Source organism: Anastrepha ludens, chromosome 3 (genome assembly GCF_028408465.1).
Source record: "Anastrepha ludens isolate Willacy chromosome 3, idAnaLude1.1, whole genome shotgun sequence".
Classification (NCBI taxonomy): Eukaryota; Metazoa; Arthropoda; class Insecta; order Diptera; family Tephritidae; genus Anastrepha; species Anastrepha ludens.
The window spans coordinates 69,025,506-69,050,513 of record NC_071499.1 but is presented as its reverse complement, the minus strand read 5'-3'; the positions used below and the strand labels follow the sequence as shown (position 1 = coordinate 69,050,513).

The following is a 25,008-nucleotide window of genomic DNA, read 5'->3' as shown; positions in this document are numbered from 1 at the left end:
GACTGGCGCGCTTTGTTAAGCTCGGCCAAAATCGCGTAAGCGGTTATCGCGCCAATTAAGAAGAAGAAGAATCTTGCAGTAGACGAGGCGAGACTGAAATGTAAAAGTATTTAAGTCAATTTAGGTTGAGCAAATAAGTATGTGCCTGTCTAAAATTGTTTACTTATTTTTCTTTGTATCATTTAATCGCGAGTATTTTATAGTTATTCGGCTGTACCAGCAGGGCACAGAGTGATTTCTGTGATTTCTAGTGGTTTCTTTTATAAAATTCAAAAAGATTAACAAATTTATAATTCGGTATATTATTAGTCTATTCGAAAGAGAAAACATTGTCTTTATCTATGGGATACGATTTCATTCATGTAGCTGCCTCGGCTGGCTTCGCAGTATCGCATCCTGTTAACTCAACTTTCCACGGGCTGAATGATGGTTTCTGGCTCAATCGCACGAATGGTTTTGTAGATATTCAACTTAAGGGCTTGCATTGTTACTGGAGTGTTCGTATAATATGGGTTCTTCATCGCACAAAAAAGAAATCTAATCGCAGCTCCAAAAAAGAAATCAAATTGCAGCATCGACGAGACGGCTGGGTTTGAAAAAATTCAAAAAATCGATTGTGGTATGGGCTATATGTCATGGCGCACCAAGCTGGTGAAGCCATAGATTGTACAATATCACGTCTTAAATTTTCGACCAAGAAACTTCATCATTTCCAAAGAAAAATGCCACCGCTCCAACCTCTTAACCAAATTGTCTGGCCTGTCGACAATCACGTGAATCAATCATAGGATCGATGCGACAGTTTTGTTTGTTAATATAGAAAATGGTCTTCGCCAGAAACGATGATTTTTCGTTTCTCAATGTTAAGCTACACAACATTGACTTTTGAAATAAGTTTGCAATATTTTCCAACGTTGCTCAAGCGTAAAGCGATTAATTTCATTCCACGAAAATACGATACTGACATTCCGTCAAAATTTCCAACAGGAAAGAGCGCTGCCACTGTCAAGATAACATTTGATTCAAAAGAAACCACTATGACCACCCTGTATATGGCATATATGTTATCTCGATGATAGGAAGCCAACCTTGGTAATCCGCCTTTGACCCAGTGTTCCCATCCTCATTCATTAATCGGGCTCACTCGATCTTGATTTTACTTTTAAGAAAATAAACCGAATCAGATTTGAGTTGAGGAATTTCGAAAGCAGACGATTGTCTAACTCTAGGTTTTAGTAAATAGCAGCCAGAATACTTATAGAAGCGCCTTTCACGTTATTCTTTGTGATTCGGCAAAGCTACTTCTACGTAACCTAAGTTTTATTCCACTGAATAAAAAACTGAGACAACTATTTTCACTTATTTCTCTTACCAGCGAAGCGCGCATTCAATTCCAACGAGAAGCAAAAGACATGGATCTTTTGCACGAAGAGAAGATGAAGGCACTGAGAAACGAAATAGAGCTGGTATATCGCATGCAAATGTTCGAAGTGGAGGAACGTAAAAACACACAGATTCAACGATTGATTGATAGTCACGATACAGCATTTAACGACATGAAGAACTACTACAACGACATCACACTAAACAATTTGGGTTTGATTAGCAGCTTGAAGGATCAACTTGAAGTGTTGCGCAAACAATCGGAGCGCAGTGAGCGCACCGCTACCGAAGTACTCGCAGAGAATCGCAAACTTAAAGAACCACTAGATGCAGCTCAAGCCGAACTTGCCGACTTGCGTCGCAAAATGGAGCACTTTGAACGCGATCGCAATCAGTTGGCACGACTTAAATCACGCAACACTTACATTGAGAAACAATTAAAGTCGCTAACGTGGGAAACAGAGACACTGCTGCTGCGAAATGACACGCTGAAAAAGGAACGCGAAGAGCTCAAAGCGAAATTCGATGAAGTTGTTATGGAGTTGCAACAAAAGACGGGTCTGAAGAATGTGCTGCTCGAACGCAAGGTCAGCATGATGGAGCGCGAAAGTGAGAAACGTGATATGTTGCTGAAGAAGATACAATCCATGTGCGGCGCTACCGGAGATGCAAAACAAAGTCTGGAGAAGCAAATCAATTCGGTACTTGATGAGAAGAACCAATTAATCGATGATCTACGATACGAGCTGGTGCGCGTCGTTAAAGCGCACGACGACCTGCTCGGCACATACGAATCGAAGCTGCTGCAATTTGGCATACCGCAAGACGAATTGGGCTTCGAGCCGTTGCGCTTGTCGGAGAAGCATCGTTATTTATGCGGCCCAGCTGGCCTGGTGACCAAGAATCAATGAAATATGCCTGCCAACATGCTGACTCGTCTACATCGCGCTTATCGGTTTGGTTATTGTGATTTTCCCCTTTTCTTTTTTTGCTTTTCACTACATTCACTGCTTTAAGTTGGCATTAATACAAGAGGCTAATGGACTGTATGCCATTTTTTTCTGTTCACTTTAAAATACATGCAAGCATACTTTTAAAAATATATTTATGTATGTACTCACGTGTGTGTGGGTGTACGTATCTGTGCGATATTTTTTTGCATGCTCGTAATTTTTTTTTATATTTAGTATTTTACTCAGCCCAGCGCATGAATGGAAACTTTCGCTTTATATACGATGATTTACTGGCACATTGATGCGGATGCAGGCAGAGCACCGTTACGGATAGTGTGAAGCCGGTGGCAGCACCGTGGGGATGGTGGAGATGGCATGTCGGCGTCAGTTGCATGCAAGCAAGTCCATTATTCAAAAATTTCACTCTGTATTGGTTGTGGTAATGGTGTTGGCGTTGGCGTTAACTATGTTTTGGCTGCTGCATATCTTGGCCATTGGCCAACTAACGGTAAGCTGGAAAGTATCTAGTACACTCACACACACAAGTATAAGATGAGTTTATGATCGAAGCCAACTGCAGCTGAACTTGAAAATGGCGGAAAAGAAGAATGATAAATTAAAGCGTAGGTGAGAAGATAAGAAGTTGGAAGGTAAACGAAATTTTGGGAAAACCATTTATTTCAGCTAGAATTTTTTAAGTTTTTTGGTTACCCATTTACCTGCAAGTATATGCAGGAGGAGAGAGAGAGATATACCCGGCCGGTTATATCGTAATCCGGAATGTTTTGGGAAGCGTATTCCACCTTGATCAAAAAGTTCCCGGCATTTATTCAGAAAATTCAAAATATAAGTTTATTCCTCGAAAGTGATATTGACATGTGATATGCAACAGCCGTGGCCGAATGGGTTGGTGTGTAACTACCATTCGGAGAAAGTAGGCTCGAAACTCCGTGAAACACCAAAATGAAGAAAAAGTTGTTTTTTAAAAGCAAATGGCAACTCTCCGAGTGTAATTCGGTCACGAAAAAGCTCCTCATAAAAAATATCTGCCGTTCGGAGTCGGCTTGAAACTGTAGGTCCTTCCATTTGTAGAACAACATCACACTCCACAAATCATCACACTCCACAAATAGGAGGAGGAGCTCGGCCAAATACCCAAAAAGGGTGTACGCACCAATTGTATATATATCAACTGCAACGCACTTATGACAGCGTTTGATTCAGCTCTCGAAACATTTCTGGAGCTCTATTTTCGGCACAGCCTCAGTGCCGTCTACTTCCACTACTTTCTTTAAGCTTCTAAAACGCATCCCCGGAATAGTTCTTTTGATCAAACAGAAAAAAATCACAGTGAGCCACATCAGGTGAATTCGATGACTGTTGGATGGTATTCGTTTCGTTCTTGATTAAAAATTCACGGCTAATGATGATATTGTGCGAAGATACGTTAACAGGGTGGAAAAATCCACCAGTCGTTTTCCCGTAAATCCTTTCTTTTTTGGCGAATTACTTTTTACTCGTGAAAATTACCTTTTACTCGTGAAGTAAACGTCTCATAATGCTCGAGTAATATTCCTCATTAATTGTCGGATGTTTTGGCAAAAATTCATAGTGTACAATACCATTGTAATCCATAAAAACCGTGAGCATCGCTTTCTTTTTTTACTGAAAACGGCGTGGTTTTTTGGCCTTGGTTCATTCAGAGCTCTCCACTCACTCGCATGATGTCTAGTTTGCGTGTCATACTTATAAACCCACGTCTCGTCTCCAGTAATGACGAATGGTGGATCGGGTTCAGCCTTGGAAATCATGTATTTGGCGATATCAACGAGGTCCATTTTTTGCATGAAATTTAGATCCTTTGGGACCAACTTTGCAACTTTGTATCAACAGCTCTCTGCTGGTTAAATTGCTCTTCTGATGTTTTCGTCAGTAATCGAAGTTCAACATTCTTATTTATGACATTTCTGATTAATTTCGTTATATCACATGATGTTCAAACTTAATTCATTTGAAGATATTCGATTTTAAAGATTATTATTTTTTTTTTTTTTTTGCTTCTGTGTCCCTTTTTTTATATGTCAGTTCAAAGGCCCGATTTTTTTCCTTTTTAAATTAGTTTTCAGTTTTCTCTGTTTTTTATTCATTTTATTGTAAGGTTAGCTCTCGCAAAGGTGACATAAATAGTCCACCCACCAGACTTTTTCTTCTGAAGTGTTTTGAATTCAAAAGTCTATGGCCGCTATTATGAGTTGTATTCGATCTTCGATATTCGCTGGTTGTCGAAGATCGAAAATCGAATGTCAATTTTGTATTATGAGCGGTGCAACCCTATCGAAATTTTCGTTGTTTACCGAATTTAGAGTCGAATGCAATTTTGCTTTCGATCGTGTAGCGTATAGTGGGAAAACTTGTTAAAGTGTAAGTTGTTTGCGATTATTTATGGTTTTATAGTAACCAAATAATAAATATATACTAATTTTGTTAATTTTATGCAGGGCGAAAGTCGTGAGTACCAAACAACAATTAGAAAGGCGAATCCACAATTCGCAAAAGGGATTTGCACCAAACTTCAAGCAGCAAAAAAATGGGAGGAATTTACAACGGAGCTGAATTGCTTGGGACCACCAGTGAGAACGGCAGCAAAATGGATTAAGCTTAATAATGGTTTTTTTTGTGATGTTTATAGAAATACATTTTCATATTTTTTTCGAATGACGAATAATTGAATAAAGAAAATTTATAACAAAAATAAAACAGAAACTGTGGCGTAAAGGTTTCTATTTAATACTTTTTAGATTTTTCTATAATATTCTCAAAATTTCATTTCTTATGTTTTCTAATTCTCCGTTATTTGACTCCACTTCAATATCTTCAGCATCATCGTACACAGTGGGTTGAGCAAGTCCTAGCATACCTTCATTACCAATACTCAATTGGTACGATCCCTGAGCACAAACTCGCAGAACTGTGGCTAGCTTTAAAATATTTGGAATCAATTTGGCTCGGGTGCACTGCTGCAACTGGTTTTCTGTACTGGACAGTAGGTTCACAAACGGCTCTTTAGATAATCTAAAGTTCTTTAAAAATCTGTAAGGAAATTTCTGTAATATTAAGTACGTCAACACATTTTGAAAATTCTAAATTTACTCAGTGGAAGCCATTTCTAGGTGGTTGGATGCGTCCCTCAACTGTTTTCTACTTCTAGCTAGTTCCACTAATCTTTCATCGTCCGATGAATCGTCGTACCACAACTCCGTTGTACTCATTTTCACAAAAAATACTTTTTTTACCTTTTAAAAATAATGTTAGCAAAGAATTTCAACACAATCGGTTTTTCTTTTATTTTGATTTGCTGTATCAGCTGAGAAAAAATTATCTATTGTAAATGCGTCGAGCGATCGAAATTCACAATAGTCCTATTCTTCAACGAATGAGCACCATAATACCAAATGAAAATTCGTTCGATCAGCACTTTCGACTACAGTCGAAGATCGAATGTTGCTCATAATAGGGGCCTATGTGTTTGAGATGCATTCGGCCTTTGCGCTCAAAGTCAACATTGCCCAAGCCATTGCTCAAATTCTGCCGTTTATATGCAGAGGAACCATTGCAAATTGTGCCTGTACGTGCGAAGGTTTGGTCAGCTTGTAGCGGTTGTCCACTATGGGACACACTGAGGTTCATAGCCCGTTGTGACGCAGCATGGGGAACATGCCCCGATACGTTCCGACTTTTTTGGGAAACCTAACATATTGCGCTTGCATGGAAATATAGACTTATTTTCGCGGACGTATTTTTATTTAGCTTTATTAACTAGAACTGATCCTAAAGGCTTCATTTAATTTTAAGTAACTTGATTAATGTTTATCTCAATCAAGACGAGAGAGCTTCCTTTTCGCCCGCTGTTTCTGTCGCCTGAATATGAAACTAAAGTGCTAATTTACCCAAAAACCATCTGCTCGAATATGAATATATGATGTAAAAATCGAAAACGTTTGATCTCAAGATTTAGGCTTAGGTTGATGTCCTCGGTGTTGCTGATGTCCTTGTGGAATGACAGTCCTTTTGCTCCAAGTGAGGTTTTAATGAGTTTTTCAATAAATTTGGGAGTGAATAACTTGGAAATCCGTGACAGTGGCTTGTTTGTTACTAAAATATAAAAATTCAAGGCTTTCTGCGAAAAAACGTGGCTTATGATAGAAATTAAAAGCAAAGAATAAAGCATCTGACGAGCAGCTTCGTGAAGATCTTGTAAAATTTTTCGCTGACTTGCTCTAACGCTAAACATTTGCAAAACTTGGCACATTTTTACATCGAAAATGAGACAATATTGCCACATAGATACAGAGCCGCTTATTTTCGAAATAAACTTGCACAATATGGAAGCGTTGCTATGACGTAAGTGAATTGATCGTGAACGGTGAAATGACAAAAAATACCAGAGTCCAATTTACTGTCACTAGCAAGGATGATAGATTAGCACGATGAAAAGCTTTTTGGAGGCACGTTGGTGCCAGTACAAATCTCGCGCGCTGACAGGTCTTACAGCAACGAAGGTGTGGTCTTCCCCTTCCTAGTCTTCCTTTTTGGGGTACCGTTTCACAGGTCGCTTTGCTGGAACGTCTTCGCTCATACGGTTGGCATGTCCAAGCCAGCATAGCCGCTGTATCCACGCTTCATTTCCATGCCCCTATATAGCTGTTATTGTTGTAACAGTAACTTTGCCGTGTCAGTGTAGTGTAATCACCGGTCGCCTTCGTCTAGTTCATCTAACGGTAGGCCCAGGAAACTAGCTGTTTCGACGGGTTGGGTCCAAAGGGAGAGGGGTGTTAGATGAGTGGGTTTGATGGGGCATGTGAATAGGTGGTTAGTGTCGTGCGAGGTGCCTACACATGCCGGACATATGTTTGGTATGTCGGGGTCGATTCTGGATAAGTAGGAGTTTAACCTGTTACAGTATCCAAAACGTAGTTATGCCAGTGTTACGCGTGTCTCACGGGGAAGTTGGAACTCTTCATCTACAATAGGTGGTGGTTGGTCTCCGATTACGGCATTCACAGAGCAGCCGATTCTACGTTACCGAAATGACTCGGGTTTTTCCCGACCATGGACTGCCGCCCCAGTAAACTAGCCCTGTCTAGTGAACAGTATATCACCCCCTATATACCTACCTCATACAGCTCGCTGTTTCACCGTACACGATACTCCTCTTCAACGCAGAGGAGGGCTATGTTCAGAAACGCATTATAATGCGCAGTACTTGCAGCGCTGGCAGCACTGTCAATGTGACAATTCATGCAACTGATAGATTTGTTGAAAAATTGCAAATAGATTTGTTGCATTTATGAACGCGCTGTGCAGTAAAATGGAATTGTTACTAAGTTTGGTCATGGACGATGTATGTGAGGAAAAAACCGATAGTCTTGTATTAAATTTTAGAAAAAAAAAAACCGTGTAAAGCTTAAAATAAGGACATATCTTGTCAAAAGTTTAATATCAGTCGGACTCTGAGCAGTAATTTTATCTCCGATGTACTAAAGTAATCACTAAAACCAAGAAAAGTATAATAAAATAAAGTTTAAATATCGTATTTTTCATCAATTTTTGTATTAAAAGCTAAAATAAATAATTAAATACCCACTTTTCATCAGACATTGTACTAGCGTATTTATTGGCAGTGTGAAAATTTTTGCTGCAAATAATGCACGACTTTTGATACAAAAATGGCGTTTAAGAACACGTTGCATTTGCAGTACTGCCATATTTGCATTTTTGAACGCACTGCTCACTCTGAAATGGTATGTTGCGCATTATAATGCATTGTTGAACATACCCGAGGCCAAAGACCTTACGGATGATTTTTCTCTCGAAAGCTTTCAATACTTCCTCATCTCCTGTGTACATTGTCTATACTTCTGCGTCATATAGCAAGACGAGGATGAGAGCGTTTTGTAGAGTGTCTGTTTGATCCTTCGAGAGAGAGCTCTACTTCTCAATTCATCAAAACATCTGTTGGCAAGGATTATTCTCCGCTTAATTATGATTCTTCGTATGATTTGTTCCTGCGTGTTTTTTCCCCCATAAATAAAACACTGTTTTTGCTTTTCAGCTGTTTAAGTGGGAATTGGAATTTGTTTTTATTTATTTTCAACGGTTTTATCAACTCTACTTGACAACATTTAGAGGAAAACTGAAAAAAGTGTTAACGAAAAAATTTTGCAATAAATTAAAATAAATCACATTGATAGCCGCTGTAGGAAAAAAATTGAGATATGTTATATGATAAAATTAATTTGTTTTTCTAAATTCAAATATTTTTGTTTTTATATGTAAACTAAATTCGATTTTTGCGAAATAATTTCGATTAAAAATAAAATCTATGCAAATGTCAAGTAATTCCGTGACAAACTAATGAGAAGTCACGTATAGCGCTAATTTATATGTAATTTTTTTTGTTTTTTTTTTGTATAAGATAACGTAAAAAAACGATGCTAATGCATGCACAACTCGAATTTTTGTATATAAAATTATTCAGGCTGTTTTATGGAAAAATTGTGTCATGTATCATATTTGTTTTTGTTTTTGCTTTCGTCTTCTTTTTCAAGGTTTGCTTAAGTTTTCATAATTTTGTTTCTTTAATGTATCTTCTTCTTGTTTTAAATGCTAATATCTATGCAGATACAATATGCTTAATTTTATGCTTTTATGCTTTTTTCATAAGTTTTGTTTTGTTTTTCTAATCTCCTTCCTTGAAGAGCTTCGCCACAATTACTTAGTTTTCTTTTTTTTTTCGTATTTTCACACATATTTCAGAGGTCAAAATGTATATTTTTTAAATCTGATATTGCCTTAAAATACTCGGCTTCGTTTTACTCTAATTTCGCTCGCGGTTTTCTACTCATTTTGCCGCCGGCCTTGCTCACTCATGCGATAAGCTTAACAATTTCTAATATGTAGAAAAAAATTAAATAATAGCAATATATGTATGTTTGCATGTATAGACTAATTTTTATACAGATTTCTATTCTTCTTTAACATTTTGCTTTATAATTTAGCATAAGGAAAATGAAACTATATTCTCGCGCATAACTTAATTACTTGCGGCGATGTAAGTATGTATGTATGAATGCATTAAATATATGTATGTATATTCAATTGAAACAATTTTCTGTGTTTTGGGTGTACACTTGCGAATATGTATGTATGTTTTCGATTTCCTTTCGCTATTTGCTTTTGTTTTCTTTTTACATAATTCATTTTTAATACTCGTACATTGTTTTTGAAAATATCACAACAGTTTGCAACGGTTCTATTTTTATGTTTTTTTTTTTAAGTTGTTCCATTTATATATGGGTGTGTGTGTGTTTATCTAAGGAAGGGGTCGTTTAATGTGTACGTGTGTGTGTGTGTGTACCTCTGTTAATTAGACTGTTTATATTCTAACAGCTATGCACATTTTCGATTGTAACAATTTTATTATTTCTCAACGAATTGCTTAAAATAAGAATAGTAAAAATTAAATTTAATTTAATTTTAATTAAACTCTTACATTAAAAATTAATTTACTTTCTTGGTTTTTTCTGTTGATTTTTTGTTTCGAGTTTAACGAGGCAAACGATACGAAGGCAAAAAAACTGAGGTTTTAATTTTTAATTCGTTTTCTCTACTTTTCATTCTGCTATTTCGTTTTAAGACTTTTATTTGTTTTGCGTAAATTTTGAGGATTTATCGGAGTTTTGAAAGGTACGATTCGGTTGCGCTTGATTTGTTTTCTTTGTTATCTATCGTCGTCTGCATTCATGTTTGCCTAACCTTGAATTTTGCTTATTTTTAGTTGCTTATATGTATGTATGTATCTGTGAATATCTGTTATCTGTGAGACTCTTCATTTTACTTTTATTGCAATTTCGTTCAACGCGGTAACAAAAATTGGTTTTGCTTTGCTTTTGTTTGTATGTTTTTCTTTTCTAGGTTTTCGTTTTTCGTTTTTGCTTCCTATTCAGAGTCGTTTTAATACTTCATAATTTCATTTCTATATCGTTCGTTTTACATTTAATATTTTTGCTTTAAATTTCTTAGCGATCACAACGGTTTATTTCATTATTTCACAGATGTGTGTTTTGGAAATTTTGCAAAATTTCTATGTTCCTGCGGTGTTTGTTTTTATTTTTTTTATTTTTGTGAATATGCTTACGACTAAAATTAATAAAGGAAATAAACGTACATACAAATAATAATTAAATTTTAATTGTAATTATAAACACCTCATTTCTCACACATTCAATTTGGTAGTTATTGGTTGTAGATAAATTATAAGCTACAATTTCAAATATAATATTATTAAATTCATATTTTTTGTTTTATTGTTTACTAATTTTATTTTTATTTTTTTCTACAACAATACAACCAGCTGACATGCCGATTTTTTGAATATCAATAATAAAATAAGCAAATTTTGAATATTCAAATATTTTCCGGCTCTTTATTAGTATTTTTTCCTGGAATGGCACGTAGTCTTCGAAATTTTCATTTTTCTATGTATGCATTTGCTTTATCAAATAACTGTAATTTTATTTGTATTATTTTTTTTCTATTATTTGCTTGTGGCTACTTTTGTTGCGGTTAAACCAGTTTTTGAAAGGCAGTCGTAGATTTCAGTTGTTTGTCAATACAAAAATTTCACTATTTACTTTAAGTAATTAAATTTATTTAGTTTATTGTTCACTCAGTTGCAGCTTCATATATGTATGTGTGTGTGTAATTTGCATAATTTTCATGTAATTTAAACTACTAACTTTCTAATGCGTTTGCAGTGTTGTTTTATATTTAGTCGAGTGTTTCACTTAGAATTCGGGACTATATTGCGTGTTACAATTTGGAATTTGGCAGCATTGTTTATGATATAAATATTTCTTTTATTTAAACTCTGTCGTTTACTTCACTAGGTACCCCTCATACGGAATTTATCGTTTCGCGTACATTTCTATGATTATTTATTTATTTTAACACAATTTAATGAGATTCCTTTTTTGTTGTTTTGTTGTTACAATTAGATGCTGCTAATTGGAATTTCAACGTTCGACGTTCGATTCGTAGCATTCGCTAAGAGGCGGCGTGAAAATTTCCGGCTGTGTATATTTTTAGGAATTTTTTTACAAACGAGCAGGCAGCATAAAAGTATTTAATATTTAGCAAACTACACTATTTCTTAATTAAGATTTTTCCTTATTAAAAACTTATGCTTAAGTAATATAAGGTCCAGAAATAAATTGTTAAGATAATAAGTCTTAATTTGGGTTGTATCACCGCGCCGCGCTCCGTGCGAGAATATTGAAACGTCTCACTTGCATTTTGAATTCCAATTAGCACATTACAAATTACTTTAAGTGCGTGTCGGTGTGTGTAAAGGTGAATTTGTTTCGTATATGTATATGTATGTATGTATGTATGTGTATGTATTTATAGTATAAATAAGATTCGATACTAAAACTAAATTGTTTGTTAAATTAAAAATCACTTGTAAATACCAAACAAATTTTATTTTGTCAGTTCTGTTTTCTATTTCGAATCAGTTCAGTTTTTCAGTATCTGTTTTAATATTCTTTTTTTGTTTTGTTTTCGTTTTGTTTTTTTTTTGTTTGTTTCGTTTTCGTTTTTTGAGTACTAATTTTATACATATGTATGTATGTATATGCATTTTATGTAGGTTCTTCATCACGCATTTTGGTGCCATTACACGCGTTTACCTAAATAATTTCTTTAGTAAATTTTTATCGTTTGTTTACGCACACAAAGTATAATTGAAATTTACAATAATTCAGTTTAATTAGGTTTAACTTAAGTGGTAGTTTGCATTTCGAATTGTTTGCGATTTTGCATTTTCTTAAGGCATTTCAGTTTAGCATCCATATGGGTACGTTTCGTGTATGATTTCGATCAATTTTGATTTGATTGTATATATTCAATAGTATTGTGTTCAAAATTCTCAATTGCGTTATTTTTTGCTTGTTTGGCTTTTCAGTTATCCATTACTTTTAAAGTACGTTTTGAACGGCTGTATTTTAACTAGTATTATAAGTATAACAGAAAATGTATAAAACAATTGCGACAAGCATAAATGTATTTGCATTTAATTTTAATCAACTTGTAATTAAAAATAAATAAGAAATCATAAATCATACCACTTGGGTATATTTTCTCAAAGAGGAGGTATACACGTGAGTAACAAAATATAATAAGCAAGACTTAAATTAATGAATTAAAAACAAAGAAAAATGCCATTTTTCACCAAGTAATATAAAACCAAACAAGAACATTTACCACTAAATTTTAGAATAAAGAAGAAATATCCAATAGAATTATCTCTGATAATTATGAACACTACAATCTATGCTAATATTGATAATGTAGTTAGTTATACATATTCTTCATATGGTAAATATATAAGTAGAACATTTATATGTTATCATTAGCGTATGTGTGTGTGTACTAGGTAAGTGGTGTAATTGTAAAACGCGCACTCACAATATTACACTATGTTGATGTTAAACGTTCTTTGCTTTTTTTGTTTTTGTGCTCACACAGGAAGGATAAACGGAGAGATGTATTTTATTTTCTACCTGCCCGCTGAGCATACTTAGTTAATTTACTCTGCTTGCTTACTGTTGAGGCGTTTTCCAGCATTTTATGTGGTTGATAAAAGATTCGAGTTAGCGGTTTAGCCAAAATGATTCAAAGCAAAGTTATTTATCAAATTTGTGGTATTCTCATCTAGGCCACAAATTTCAAGTATGTTTTCATTGCGTGTTTCCGAATAACGCATTGATTTGCGAAACTTGAGTAACTCAAGTATGACGAACCTAAGAGAGAGACAATTGTAATCAATGAGTGCAAGTAGACGTGTATGGAGCACCAGCCAGGTAATCTTATAAGGGGGCGTCCATAAATTACGTGAGATGTTTAAGGGGGGCAGGGGGTCGAGTCAAATCTCATCTAATCTTACGTTGGAGAGAGGGGGGGGTCTCGGCAAATATCACGCAATTTTTTTTCTGATTGAAACAAAAAAATTGTACATGCTTAAGATTTAATCTCAAGCGTAATCGTAGTATGATTAAGATCATTCACTAATTCGTTCGAAAGAAAATAATTTCATTCATACTTCGACGTTATACATTACTACTGTCAAACCACCATATTTGTTTTATACCAAATAGCTCAATTTAATCTGAATTTGCGGTACAGTGTAGCCCGTCGGTTCTTTTCGCGCCACTATGAGCCGAACGCCCTATCACTCAGGTTGACGTTTGACAATTCCGGACTTTAAAGAACATGACGGAAAATCATTTGCTCCATTTCCAATACGCGTACCGATTCAACCGCTGAATGCCTTCATCAGCACGCCTATTGATCTCTATTGCCCAAGTATACGTGATGATTTAGAGAAAATATGCTGCGGTATTTACTTCGCATCTATCACAAGAGCTGCAGAGCACAGGAGAGCAGCTCACATTGCACCAGCTAAGCAAGCGCGTATGTTCCGCAAAGTGCGACCCTCACGGATTGTCACAAGACGAGCTAATGAGTTACTGTGCGCAAGCGTCAACGGCTTAGAGTGGCTAGATTAGAACGAAGTTGAAGGAGCACATGATTTTACTGAAAATCATATGGACATGTTGGTCCCAATAGTCTCTCTTGAAACCGCGCATGATTCTCCATGGACTGAATTAGAGTAGATATTCTTTTTTTAATCGCAGTAGTTACGATTTAAGTCTTCTATTGTTAAATTTTTATTACACTTATAACTCTCAGCAATATTGATTACTAGTCTTAACTAGTCGTAAATAAAAGCACGAAGCAAATTTTTTTTCTTTTTACAATAACAATCCAACGCGTTTACATAAGAAACCCACATTTTGAAAAATCTCACGTGAGATTGGGGATGGGGGAGGGGGTTGAATAAAATCTCACGACATCTCACCAGGGGGGGAGGGAGGTTCAGAAAATTGAAAAAAACACCTCACGTAATTTATGGACGCCCCCTAAGTCACTGTTGTGCTATAGATTCACCGGCATTTTGGCATTATGGAGTAATTTTACACATATTAATATCGATTCATCATAATAGCCTACATTTCAAATAAATATTCACATACACAGACACTCACTTTGCTTTCGGGTTCCTCTTTTCGCGATATTTGTCCAAAAATTTGCAAAGAAATTCAGAGCTTTGTTTGGGATTACCACGGCCAGCTGTGGGCACAATCACCAAGAAGACATCATATACTTGCTTACTTTCCATAGCGCGTAAAATTGGCACTATTAAACGTTGCGTGGTTTTGGTTACCTGCATACATTAAAATATAGAAAATACGTGAAACAAATACAAGTCGAAAACAGGTTATTGAAACTTACATCAAACACATTGCACACGTCAAGCGCATCTTCTACGGTAATCTCTCGCTTCCAAAGCATTTTTCCCAAACTAAGTTTTTCATCGCACCAATAGAATACATCAACTTCCTTTTCTTGTTTATAGTAACCGAACGCCAGTGCTACAGCGGCCTCAAGAAATCCCAATTTTTTGTGGTTCTTTAAATTTTCTGCAATTAGTGAATAAACTACGTTAATCGACTTGGTATTCGTGATTATAACAATTGAAAATATTTGTACGTATGTAACAAAAAGTAATTCTCCGGTAACACAAACACTTTTATTGGTACAGCGCACGAATGTTTATGTGTTCCACTTACTTTTCCTGTAATTCTTTTGTATATTGATTGTGATGTGCATACGCAAGCCATTGCTTTGGTTGTTACCAAATGACTGCTGGTAGAGCTGCTTCAACAGTGGCATCTTCATCGCTTCGACCCTTTTGGGTGCCAACTAGAAAAAAATATAGATAGCTATTGAATCTGCATTGTAGCAATTTTTTTGTGATACTACCTTTGCTAAGTCATTGTGAATACCCAAGTCGCGCATCTGCATAAGAAACACAATTGGATGAATATTGTCCTTGCGCAATAGCTTCTTGTTCTCGAATAATGTTTGACATAGTTTCATTATCTTTGGATTATCAAAGTGATTGTAACGTGCCAAATTGCGCCAACTTTTTAACAGCTGCAAATACGACATTGTTGGTATTAATGCCTCCATGACAGGGCCAAATCGTAACAAGTGTCCCGGCACTTGATTGTAACGTAACTTAAATTTACGTATGATTTTCAACGCCTCTGCCTTATTCTTGGTTGTGCGAAGTTTGCTTACGGACAAGACAGCTGATGGTGATATTTCAGTGTTACTTTTGGTATTTTCATTGTCTGCGACAGTGGATGTAACCGCTTGTTGCTCTTCATCGGTATGTGCGCTCGCATCTGTACGATTTTCAATAGTTGCAGCGTCGTCACTTGATTCAGAAGCTTTAAGTAATTCAGTACAGGTTTTGAAAAATGGGGTAACCACACCCACAGCACCGATGGTTTCGTCATTAATGTGGCATATCTTTATAAGTGATTTGTGCGTAAAACCATGTGCACCACGATGCGTAAGCCACATTTGGCATAGCTCTTCCGGCGTTTGATTCTCATACCAGGATGTTATGGCTTTACGTACTGTATTGGTGAATCCCTTATGTTTTTGCTCGCGTTGTATGAGTGTAGCATATTTGCAGAATAAGAAAAGATCTTCATCATTTAGTATTAACGCCGGAAAGGCTTTCCTCAACGATGTCTTCCATTTAATGTCGACATCGCTAGCTAAGTAAACCGCGTACGCGAACAGCGACTATATGATTGGCGTTGAAAGTAACAAAATTAGTCATAATTTGCAATGTGTTCAAGTAGTTAATATTCACCTCATCACGTCGCACGAGCGTAGTCTCCTGTAACGCTTGCTTCAAAATCAAAAGCATTGCGGCATCGTCCAAAGCTTGGCAGAGAACCTGTAACTGCGGCCAATAGTTACCCACATCGATTGAGCCACGCAGATGTATATAGACGGGCTCAAATCTGCCAAGATAGCAAAAGCGTTGTAACTTGACCTTTGCGTCAAACTCCATCAAAAGGCTTGGTCGTTTAACACAGAACTATAAAGTAGCATAGTAGATGAAGACGCAAGCAGATTGGAATTAGAAAAGCAGGTTTAATTTAGTTTTTAAATACTTCACACGCCTAAAAATTTAACTAGACTCCACTTACGTTTTCGAAGCTATAGCGAGGGTCTGATTTCTATTCAGCAAATTTCACTATCTACTCTCCGCTTTGCTGCCAACTGCGACCACAGCCCTAAATTGGAGACGCAAAAACAATTTTCAATACTTTACCAATTTGGTTACACGTTGACGGGTTTTTTCGTTTGTTATTTTGTAAACTTTCAGATTATTTAAATGCAAAAATGGACAAACTCAAGAATGAAATGAAGAAGTGCGCAAAACGCACAAACCGTAGTGAAATGCAAATTGCAGGAATTTTGCTATAATTTGGGATGAAAGAAGTGTTGGAACTTTTAATCGATATACGTGAAACGATTAATTTATCGAAGGCGATTTAAAGACATGTGTAAAGAAAAATAGTAAAATACTAACAGTGATACGAATACTAATAGTAATAATAGCAACAACAATAATAATGATTAAAAAAAAAACAAATATAAACTTTTATATCGGGTGTATTTAGCTGCATGAGAGCTTCAGATATCGATAACTATGGTTCGACAGCTGAATATGGCAAACTGTCTTGATATATCTGGCCAAGGCGAACCCTATAAAGGTGGTATCGGTAAATCAGCTGATTTACTTTTTTTCGCCGTGTCCATGTGGCTGTCAGTCCAGAGTGAAACAAGACGGATTCATTCTTTGTTCCCCACTTAGCAAATACTTTTCTTTGACAATCAAACGTGAAAAATGTTGTTGTTGGTCTAGTGCCACCACCTTTAATGAAGGCGCCTTGGGTTTGGCAAGTTCAAATTGTACAACCTTATTAAAAGAGCACTTCATCCAGTTAAAAACAGCATAAATAAAAATTTGACACGCATCCTATTTGGGGCGTGCGTCTGGAAAGACCTACAGTTTTCAGCCGAACTCCGAATCGCTAGTGGTTTTTATTTTTGTTTTATTTAAGAGCTTTTCAATATTCGAAATACACTCGGAGGTTTGACATTGCCTGCCGAGAGACAACCGCTACTAGAAAGCAAGTAAGCTAGTGAGCAAGTAATTCGTGCGGTATTGATCACTTTCGCACTGATTTTACTCTTCTCGATTAAAAAACTTTCAACAAGGCAACGAAATACGCGTACCGACGAGAATGTGTTGAATGTTAAGAAGACCGACGTCTTCTATGGTCGAAATTTCGACTCGTCGTTGTTCTCAAATTGTTAGCCTTTGTCCTTCGACTACATGAGAAATTTCACGTAGGTATCTTGGCTTATGTGCTTTTTAAATGCAGTTCCTGCAAGAATTAAAGCCAAAATGATGCGCATTTTTGCTGATGGGGTTCATTTGAAACCGTCCGGGCATGAGCATTTTTATCGAAGAATTGTGTTGAGTGATGATTTTGGTAAATGGCTAAGTCAATAAGGAAAATTGGTGTATATGGAGCGAAGACAATCCTCAAGCCGTTAACGATTCACCAATTACATGTATAAAAATTGACTTTTTGGTTCGGTTTACACGCTAGCGGCATCATCGGTGCTTAGGAAATGAAGAATGAGCCACTAACAAGATGGCTCAACTTGCCATACGGAGCGCTTAACAATCAATTTATTCCCAAATCAATTTGGTGACAACTTTCTTCACAGAAGTGGTTCTTTTCACTGGTTCCCTCGTTCATGCGATTTAACGCCTTAACGTTTAAGTCATTTGCTTATGGCGACAAATCAACAACTTCTGAAGCATTGGAAGCATTCAATCCTCCATTAACGTCATACGGCATCTGTTTCATATTTCATTTTAAATTCTGAAGCCTTATACAATTCATTTTATTTTTCGTAGATGCATGCGTAACATATCTAAATGCTAATCATTTAATCTAGCTACCCCAACTCTACACCTACAACTAGATGTGGCTTAACATCTGTCAAATTTCTGCTTTGACTTTGTTCCGTTCTCTCATGTGAGCACCTTTTTGCTGTCTTAATATTTAATTTTCAAAATGGCATCAAGCAAATCGAATCGCTGTACTCGCGTATACAAATGAGGCGGTAAAATGAAAATTGAGTTGCCAAACTACAAGAATTTCGATAGGACAGATATGTTTCAATAGTAAAATTTGCGGGCTTCACCTAGCGATTTGTTTTAAATGTGCAAAATGGAGATATGAGAGGTGGAACAATAACCTGATATTCCTCCTACCTTAATATTATGTTCCCACGGCATATAATTCGCTCTCTTATTCGTACTTCACTCCCCAATTACCGTTCGAATTACGTAATTCGTCATACAACATTTTGAGAGCGATTTACGTCATTTGTAAGCAGTCCAGTCTCAATTACCTTGCGAGAGTTTCTTCAGAGTAATCTTGCATTCTACCATATCTTGAGGTTTGTCCATCCGAAGCAAAATTGTGAGAGTAACTTTGACTGTTAGTTCAGGAATGCTTTGTCAGCAGAACTGCGCATGCGGCCACGTCACCATGTACTCGACAGTCGAATTCTGCTGGCTCATTTCACACTTATTCACACACTCGTCGATCTTGGACATGCCTTCTGAATTCTTTTCACCATGAGTCATTGTTCACATCGCTTCATACCACGGCGCATTATCAAAGTAGTAACAGTAAGGCAGCCGAATAGACTTTTTTATAATATGATCTCACCTCTAAAATTTCAAACTCTGTTGTTTTCTTCATGATCATGCTCAAATGGTACATACGTGCTTAAAGAGAGCTCAGTGAGCTATAGTCTGCCGATCAGTTTGAGTTTGACAGTCTAAAAGTTTCAAGCAACAACAATATACATGTTATTGTTGTTTTTGCTCGACTGCTGCTACCATCCAGATGTGCCTTTGCCTCATGTAAATTCAGTTTAAGGATTCTACCTAACGTTAAGTGCTGTATACACTAGCGATCATATTCTACAGTTCACAATATTCAGTTTTACGTATATTTTATTTTCGTAAATCCAACGAAAGCACTTAAGCAGAAAGTAACGAAGCGTTGCGGTGACAAGCTTAGCAATTTAATCTGTAGTTGGTAAAATAACTATCAGCTGCTAGAAAACTGACATTTGATGGTCAGGCACGAATTTTAAGTCTAAATTATCAAAAAGTGAAGAGAAAAAGTACGAAAATCATTTTTTTCAAAATTCTGTGGGATTGAATAGAAAATATTCACTGATAAATTAATTTTAAACAATTTATTGAGATATACAAATTTCTTTCTTAAAATTAAGTAACTTTCTCCGCAGCATTTTTTATTTATTGATTAATCCTAAACGTTAAGCCTCTGGCCCCTATTATGAGTTGCATTCGATCTTCGATATTCGTTGGTTGTCGAAGATCGAAAATCGAATGTCAATTTGGTATTATAAGCGGTGCAACGCTGTCGAAATTTTCGTTGCATACCGAATTTAGAGTCGAATGCAATTTTGCTTTCGATTGTGTAGCGTATTGTGGGAAAACTTGTTAAAATGTAAGCTGTTTGCGATTATTTATTGTTTTATAGTAACTAAATAATAAATATATACTATATTAATTTTGTTAATATTATGCAGGTCGAAAGTCGTGAGTACCAAACAGCAATTAGAAAGGCTAGTTGCATTAATGGAAGAGAATCCACAATTCGCAAAAGGGATTTCCACCAAAGTACAAGCAGCAAAAAAATGGGAGGAATTTACAAGGGAGCTGAATTGCTTGGGACCACCAGTTAGAACGGCAGCAAAATGAATTAAGGTTAATAATAGTTTTTTTTTTTTGTGATGTTTATAGAAATACATTTTTATTTTCCCTTGGCAGGTATGGGCTGAAATACATAGAGGAACTGAAATACATATTTTTTCGAATGACGAATAATTGAATAAAGAAAATTTATAACAAAAATAAAGCAGAAACTGTGGCGTAAAGGTTTCTATTTAATACTTTTTAGATTTTTCTATAATATTCTAAGAATTTCATTTCTTATGTTTTCTGCTTCTCCGTTATTTGGCTCCACTTCAATATCTTCAGCATCATCGTTGAGGGTCTCATCGGATAACTCTTCATCCGGAAGTTGAACATTATAAAACAAGCAAATGTTGTGCAAAACTGCACACACATTAATAATTTGTGTTGCTTTTTTTTGGAGATTAGTGAAGAGCTCTTGGCTCGGGTGCACTGCTGCAACTGGTTTTCTGTACTGGACAGTAGGTTCATAAACGCCTCTTTAGATAATCTAAAGTTCTTAAAAAAACTGTAAGGAAATTTCTGTAATATTAAGTACGTCAACACATTTTGAAAATACTAAACTTACTCAGTGGAAGCCATTTCTAGGGGGTTGGATGCGCCCCTCAGCTGTTTTCTACTTCTAGCTAGTTCCACTAATCTTTCATCGACCGATGAATCGTCGAAACACAACTCCGTTGGACTTATTTTCACAAAAAATACTTTTTTTTACTTTTAAAAATGTTGTTAGCAAAGAATTTCAACACAATCGGTTTTTCTTTTATTTTAATTTGCTGTATCAGCTGAGAAAAAATTATCTATTGTAAATGCATCGAGCGATCGAAATTCACAATAGTCCTATTCTTCAACGAATGAGCACCATAATACCAAATGAAAATTCGTTCGATCAGCACTTTCGACTACAGTCGAAGATCGAATGTTGCTCATAATAGGGGCCTCTGTCTCTAATTCCTCTGAGTTCGATCAGCGGGTTACTAAATAAAACTCATAAACTTGTGTTAACATAACTTTCTTGCTTTATTTAATTTCAATGCTTAATCACTTTATATCACTTTGTGAGTCTACACGTTCAACATAAGACTCAACACCTTGTGGGCACCTCTGGCTACTTACCTGTATTTAACAACTACCAAATTTCGTGTCGTCTGAAATTCATGTTTTTTTAGTTCCTCATTCGTTTCGTATTGTTGCCAAATGTTTTGCGAATGTTCATGGCTCACCACAATATAGACGATGGAGTTGCAAACAACATAGGGGGGCGTCCATAAATTACGTGAGATGTTTAAGGGGGGGCAGGGGGTCGAGTCAAATCTCATCTAATCTTACGTTGGAGAGAGGGGGGGGTCTCGGCAAATATCACGCAATTTTTTTCTGATTGAAACAAAAAAATTGTACATGCTTAAGATTTAATCTCAAGCGTAATCGTAGTATGATTAAGATCATTCACTAATACGTTCGAAAGAAAATAATTTCATCCATACTTCGACGTTATACATTACTACTGTCAAACCACCATATTTGTTTTATACCAAATAGCTCAATTTAATCTGAATTTGCGGTACAGTGTAGCCCGTCGGTTGTTTTCGCGCCACTATGAGCCTAACGCCCTATCACTCAGGTTGACGTTTGACAATTCCGGACTTTAAAGAACATGACGGAAAATCATTTGCTTCATTTCTAACACGCGTACCGATTCAACCGCTGAATGCCTTCATCAGCACGCCTATTGATCTCTATTGCCCAAGTATACGTGATGATTTAGAGAAAATATGCTGCGGTATTTACTTCGCATCTATCACAAGAGCTGCAGAGCACAGAAGAGCAGCTCACATTGCACCAGCTAAGCAAGCGCGTATGTTCCGCAAAGTGCGACCCTCACGGATTGTCACAAGACGAGCTAATGAGTTACTGTGCGCAAGCGTCAACGGCTTAGAGTGGCTAGATTAGAACGAAGTTGAAGGAGCACATGATTTTACTGAAAATCATATGGACATGTTGGTCCCAATAGTCTCTCTTGAAACCGCGCATGATTCTCCATGAACTGAATTAGAGTAGATATTCTTTTTTTAGTCGCAGTAGTTACGATTTAAGTCTTCTATTGTTAAATTTTTATTACACTTATAACTCTCAGCAATATTGATTACTAGTCTTAACTAGTCGTAAATAAAAGCACGAAGCAAATTTTTTTTCTTTTTACAATAACAATCCAACGCGTTTACATAAGAAACCCACATTTTGAAAAATCTCACGTGAGATTGGGGGATGGGGGAGGGGGTTGAATAAAATCTCACGACATCTCACCATGGGGGGAGGGAGGTTCAGAAAATTGAAAAAAACACCTCACGTAATTTATGGACGCCCCCAAGATGCAATAAAAATGGCAATTTACCAAAATAAATATTCCGAAATCTTCAGTTCTTTTAATATAGTAATGTTATAAAGTATGCACTGCCTCCTGAGATCTGAAATATCCATGTTTTCTGTAAAAACTAGTGTATTAGTTGACTTTTAAAAATCTTTATTTTTGCTTTTGTAATGAATTGTGCCTATGTATTTATAAAACGTGTTATTAATTAACGTTAATAATATTTTAAACTGTTTTGTTAAAGTTAAATATGAAATAAATGTAAATTATTAAATTAACAAACTTCAATTACCTGAGCACTGCAATAAGTGCGTAAAAGAGAAATTTCACCAAAACTAACAAATTTATTCGCTGGTGTGTATAGCACTTTAGGTGCTGCATTAACAGGCACTGTGTGGGTAAAAGCTTAGTAGCACTGGCTAATTCAAGGCGAATCTACAATAGGTGACTTCACTATGGCAGCAAGAATGATAAAGACAATTTCACCTTCCGAATTCGCCGTGTCGTAAGTGTCCATCAATAAACAAACAAAATGAAGGGAATTACTTGTTTGTGGAGAAGAGTAGGTGAAAGCAATGGAAACAGTGAAACACAAGAAATTGTGCGTACACGCACACACTTTCCTGCCACGGCGCTTCCGCATAAAAACACAAACAAACAACATCTGGAAGCTTTATATTAATTTATGCCTTCACAATATAACAAGCCGCATCTTTTTTCATTAGTGTATTTTCTGCGAAAAGAGAAACTAAAAGGAAGAAGGAAAGTAAGTTCAAGCAATGGAAACAAAAAAAACACAGGAAATTTAATATACACAGTGACATAGTTTTTTGCCATTTGCATAAAAACTACATTTGGAGGTTTTGTTATAATTTGTGCAGAATTTAACTCGTACCCCTACAATTTTAATAGCTTGTTTAATTTAAAAATCACAATTTCACAAAGCTATTCACTGAATATTTACAAGTAATTTCTTTTCCTTTTGTTTAAAGAGATGACGCTAACTGGTGTTCAAATTCGCGAAAAATTAAATAGCGGGTTTCGGAAGGCGATGTCTTCTGTTTTTTCCACCGTGAATGGTGTTGTTGCTCTAGGGAAGTCACCTTCTATGAATTCGCCTTGAGTGGATCACATGATGAAAGCCAAGGCGAATTCTTGAATGAATTAATTTGCCCTGAAGAAACCGTTACAAAGACAAATTTTCATTCATTAAAAATATTTGTTCGTTTCACATCGAGTGGCGTATTTTGACAAAAGCTATTTAAAGCTGTTTCATTATCAATAACACAATGCGAGTGAGTATCAGTTCTTAAATATTGAAATTTGAATAACCGTATTATGAGTTTCCTCAACAGATTTTACGTTCACAGTATCTGAAATATAACGCACAGCAGGGACTGGATGCCTCAACTGCGACTAAAACTACAGGAACGGTAAGCAGCTATTTGATAAGCTTAACTAAGCCAATGCTATATATTTGAACTTACCTACATTTGTATGTGCCCAGCTAACTGCTCAGACAAGACAAGATGTGAAATCTATACAAACACTTACACAGACAACGCACACAACAGTGTGCAGCAGTTCGATACTACCACTGGAGGATAATTTGAAAGCAACGCTTGTAGGACGCAATTCCAGTATTCCATTTAATAACGCAACGGAGTTGACACCGGTTTTTCAAACGTCTTTGTCGGCTATTGAAAAGGATAAAAACGGCAATTACCTAGATGGATCTGGAGGGTCATTATCTATAAAGCAACGACGTCGGACGGTTGCTTGTGCCAGTGGTGATGAGCTTTTAAAAGAACAGGTGTTAAAAGGATTAAAAATTAGATTGATTAACACACCTTGCGATCGATATACGCGCATTAATGTAGTCGTAAGATTCTATGATGAAGGTGCTATATGGTATACACAATTCTATCGTGGTTATCAGAATGTTTTGTGGTTGAAAATACCACGTGAAAATGGCCACAAAAAGCAGCGGTGGTATTTTAAGTGTGAGGTTTGCCAGAAAAAGTTGTGCTCTTTTTCTACGCTAAAGTCGCATCTTAATATACACATGGGCTTTTTTCCACATCGCTGTGAAGAGTGTCCTAAACAATACTCCGCCAGGAGTACATTACTGCGACATAAGAAAACAAAACACGTAGATGTAGTTTAGATGCAGTGACAAAGACAATTGCTTAGTAAGCTGCTACAACAAAGACAATAATAATTGCTTACAATTTGGACGAAATAACTAGCTGATTTAAGAATAGGAATGACAGTGAATAGTTTGGTTTTTTAAGCTTTAAGTTTACAGCGTAGTTTCTTTTGTATGACAATCACCCAGTGAACTAAAATAAAACAAAAGTTAACATATTTTAATACATCACAAAACTGAATTTTTTTTTACAGAAAATAATGAATAAAAAATGATTTTTTGTTAATAA

General features: G+C 36.1%; 4 protein-coding genes across 4 annotated transcripts in view; 2 read left to right on the top strand and 2 right to left on the bottom strand.

Annotated features, from left to right (window-relative positions):
- The window catches only part of LOC128856537 (dynein regulatory complex subunit 4), a 37,607-nt gene extending 35,175 nt beyond the window's left edge, over window positions 1–2,432 (top strand). Inside the window, exon 5 of the mRNA XM_054091840.1 lies at window positions 1,376–2,432. Within this exon, the coding sequence (XP_053947815.1) occupies window positions 1,376–2,294 (919 nt within the window). The 3' untranslated portion in view covers window positions 2,295–2,432. The remainder of the gene's footprint in view (window positions 1–1,375) is intronic.
- Window positions 2,433–5,092: 2,660 nt separating this feature from the next.
- LOC128856536 (uncharacterized) lies at window positions 5,093–5,847 on the bottom strand. The gene is made up of 2 exons (XM_054091839.1): window positions 5,487–5,847; window positions 5,093–5,426 (listed from the first exon to the last, which is right to left on the bottom strand). The coding sequence occupies exons 1-2, from the start codon at window positions 5,603–5,605 to the stop codon at window positions 5,141–5,143; spliced, it is 405 nt and encodes a 134-aa protein (XP_053947814.1). The 5' UTR covers window positions 5,606–5,847; the 3' UTR covers window positions 5,093–5,140.
- A 3,268-nt stretch (window positions 5,848–9,115) lies between these two features.
- LOC128858183 (RNA-binding protein Ro60) lies at window positions 9,116–16,808 on the bottom strand. The gene is made up of 7 exons (XM_054094235.1): window positions 16,532–16,808; window positions 16,189–16,419; window positions 15,282–16,118; window positions 15,089–15,221; window positions 14,751–14,938; window positions 14,504–14,682; window positions 9,116–13,198 (listed from the first exon to the last, which is right to left on the bottom strand). The coding sequence occupies exons 2-7, from the start codon at window positions 16,390–16,392 to the stop codon at window positions 13,057–13,059; spliced, it is 1,683 nt and encodes a 560-aa protein (XP_053950210.1). The 5' UTR covers window positions 16,393–16,419; window positions 16,532–16,808; the 3' UTR covers window positions 9,116–13,056.
- Window positions 16,809–23,747: 6,939 nt separating this feature from the next.
- Window positions 23,748–25,008, top strand: LOC128856535 (uncharacterized). The gene is made up of 3 exons (XM_054091838.1): window positions 23,748–23,865; window positions 23,926–24,003; window positions 24,078–25,008. The coding sequence occupies exons 1-3, from the start codon at window positions 23,860–23,862 to the stop codon at window positions 24,735–24,737; spliced, it is 744 nt and encodes a 247-aa protein (XP_053947813.1). The 5' UTR covers window positions 23,748–23,859; the 3' UTR covers window positions 24,738–25,008.

Coding starts and splice junctions, on each gene's coding strand:
- LOC128856536 (XM_054091839.1), bottom strand. CDS start 5,605: ATGAGTACAACGGAGTTGTGGTACGACGATTCATCGGACGATGAAAGA. Junction 5,427..5,486: donor CTAGAAATGGCTTCCACTGA/GTAAATTTAGAA, acceptor ATTTCCTTACAG/ATTTTTAAAGAACTTTAGAT.
- LOC128858183 (XM_054094235.1), bottom strand. CDS start 16,392: ATGGAGTTTGACGCAAAGGTCAAGTTACAACGCTTTTGCTATCTTGGC. Junction 14,939..15,088: donor ACAAAAGAATTACAGGAAAA/GTAAGTGGAACA, acceptor CACTAATTGCAG/AAAATTTAAAGAACCACAAA. Junction 13,199..14,503: donor AAGAGGAACCCGAAAGCAAA/GTGAGTGTCTGT, acceptor TCTCTCTCTTAG/GTTCGTCATACTTGAGTTAC.
- LOC128856535 (XM_054091838.1), top strand. Junction 24,004..24,077: donor CGACTAAAACTACAGGAACG/GTAAGCAGCTAT, acceptor GTATGTGCCCAG/CTAACTGCTCAGACAAGACA.